The sequence below is a fragment of the Carex rostrata genome, unplaced genomic scaffold (genome assembly GCF_964058835.1).
Source record: "Carex rostrata unplaced genomic scaffold, lpCarRost1.2 SCAFFOLD_141, whole genome shotgun sequence".
Lineage (NCBI taxonomy): Eukaryota > Viridiplantae > Streptophyta > Magnoliopsida > Poales > Cyperaceae > Carex > Carex rostrata.
In genome coordinates, this window is record NW_027601204.1 from 8601 (window position 1) to 10308 (window position 1708).

At 36.9% G+C, this 1708-nt stretch overlaps 1 protein-coding gene across 1 annotated transcript; it reads right to left on the reverse strand.

Moving 5' to 3' along the window:
- Positions 1 to 229: 229 nt before the first annotated feature.
- On the reverse strand, positions 230 to 1306 carry LOC144550253 (putative F-box protein At5g66830). Its single transcript, XM_078298532.1, has one exon. The coding sequence runs from the start codon at positions 1304 to 1306 to the stop codon at positions 230 to 232; it is 1077 nt and encodes a 358-aa protein (XP_078154658.1).
- Positions 1307 to 1708: the final 402 nt, after the last annotated feature.

The window sequence follows — 1708 nt, forward strand, 5'->3', positions numbered from 1 at the left end:
GTCCAGTATGCACCAATGCATTAGTAAAGTTCAAGCTGCGGTATTAAGTATCAGTCAGTTGATAAATTTGTAATACTAAAATAACTTTGCAAAAGCACTGATCAGTAAAAGAGTTAAGAAGGCAGTCAAATTAGAACAACTGAACTAAATATCTAACTAATTAAACAAAAAGCTAAATTAATACTGAGATAAACTTACATGGCTTTTATGCATAATTGATATTGGAGAGCTATACCAGACTAGGCACAAACCAAGTACCCACTGAATCAAAAGGGTAAGGCAACACCTTAGTTGTACTATCTCCTATGTCATATCTACAAAGACATAGCCCCTTTATCATCAAGAAGTAAATGCAATTCCCTTTTAATCCAGCAATGTTACTCGCACAGAAAGATAACCCAGTAAGGTTGTACTGTACAAACAACATTTGGTTGCCAATATCAGTGATTTTCACCCAACAAGGTTTCCCTTTATCATCACCGAAATAAAGAGAGTATATATCAAAGTGGCACTGCTCACCCTCATAATACTGGAACAACCTTAGGATTTTTCCACCTGACTCGACCAATATTGTGCAACCGTTTAGAAGAGGGTTTGTGTCATCTGGTGGTGCAACATGATAAGCCAATTGTTTGGTGGCAATATCAATAACATTTGTAATATTAGTTTTTTCGTCGTTGCTGAAGTAATGTCCCATATAATATGCCTTACTGCCATTGCCGACCACTTCTACATAGTCCCAATCATCAGCTTTAGGTCGCCAAAAAGCCATCATATTGGTATTTCTTTTATAACAATATCCTGATATGATGACAATATCGCCACCTACAATTGGATCCGGACCAATATAGTCAGGGACGAACCCACAGACATTAACAATAGGAACATGGATTTGATCACGAGTAAGAAGATTAAGAAGATACATCTTGGAATTTCTCCAGTGATAGGCAAGTAAGTAGCGGCATGCGGGGCCAATGAACGAAGCACCACACAAATCTGGACAGGTGAAAGTATGAACTTTTCCAGACAAGTGGCAGTAGAAGCTTATAATGGTACTTTCCTCAAGGTCATGACAATACTTTAGAAGCCAGGGGAGTTGTGGGGGAGGATCGTTGACTGGTGCTGATAACTGCCACCTCTTGCACACAACACGGAAGCGTATGAAATCAGATATATCAAGTAGCTTTTTGGAGAAGAGATGAATAATGTCTTCAGGAAGTTCAGACCAGCTGCTCTCATGGCATAGCGCACCATCGGTACTGCTTTGTTCTCTCGTGGTAGAGCTTTTTGTTTTTTGCTTGAGCATCTGATTTTTTAGAGGAAACTAGTGTAGTTAGTACTATGGTTAAGAATGCCTAAATTTGTTACTCATACTTAAAAGAAAGGAAATTACAAGAAAAAAACATTAAAGGTCTGATGTTGTCCATTGAAATGTGTTTTATTTTCTCTGTCTATGCCAAACAGCCATTACATGACTGAAAAATCATACCTGAACTGAGTGAATTCAAATAAGAATATCAAAAACAGAAATCAATCTCACGAGTATCAGCCAAAATAAAACAAAAGCACCTAATTCTATTTTCAATTTGCAAAAACGTTTTCCTTTACTCAGATTTGTGTTTGATATAAAGAATAAGTACCAAATCAGTTTGCAAAACACTGATTCTAAACCACAGATTTTTGCAATATCACAAATATAAGTACCAGA

Bases quoted from the DNA above. Each gene is read 5' to 3' on its own strand.
- LOC144550253 (XM_078298532.1), bottom strand. From the start codon at position 1,306: ATGCTCAAGCAAAAAACAAAAAGCTCTACCACGAGAGAACAAAGCAGT.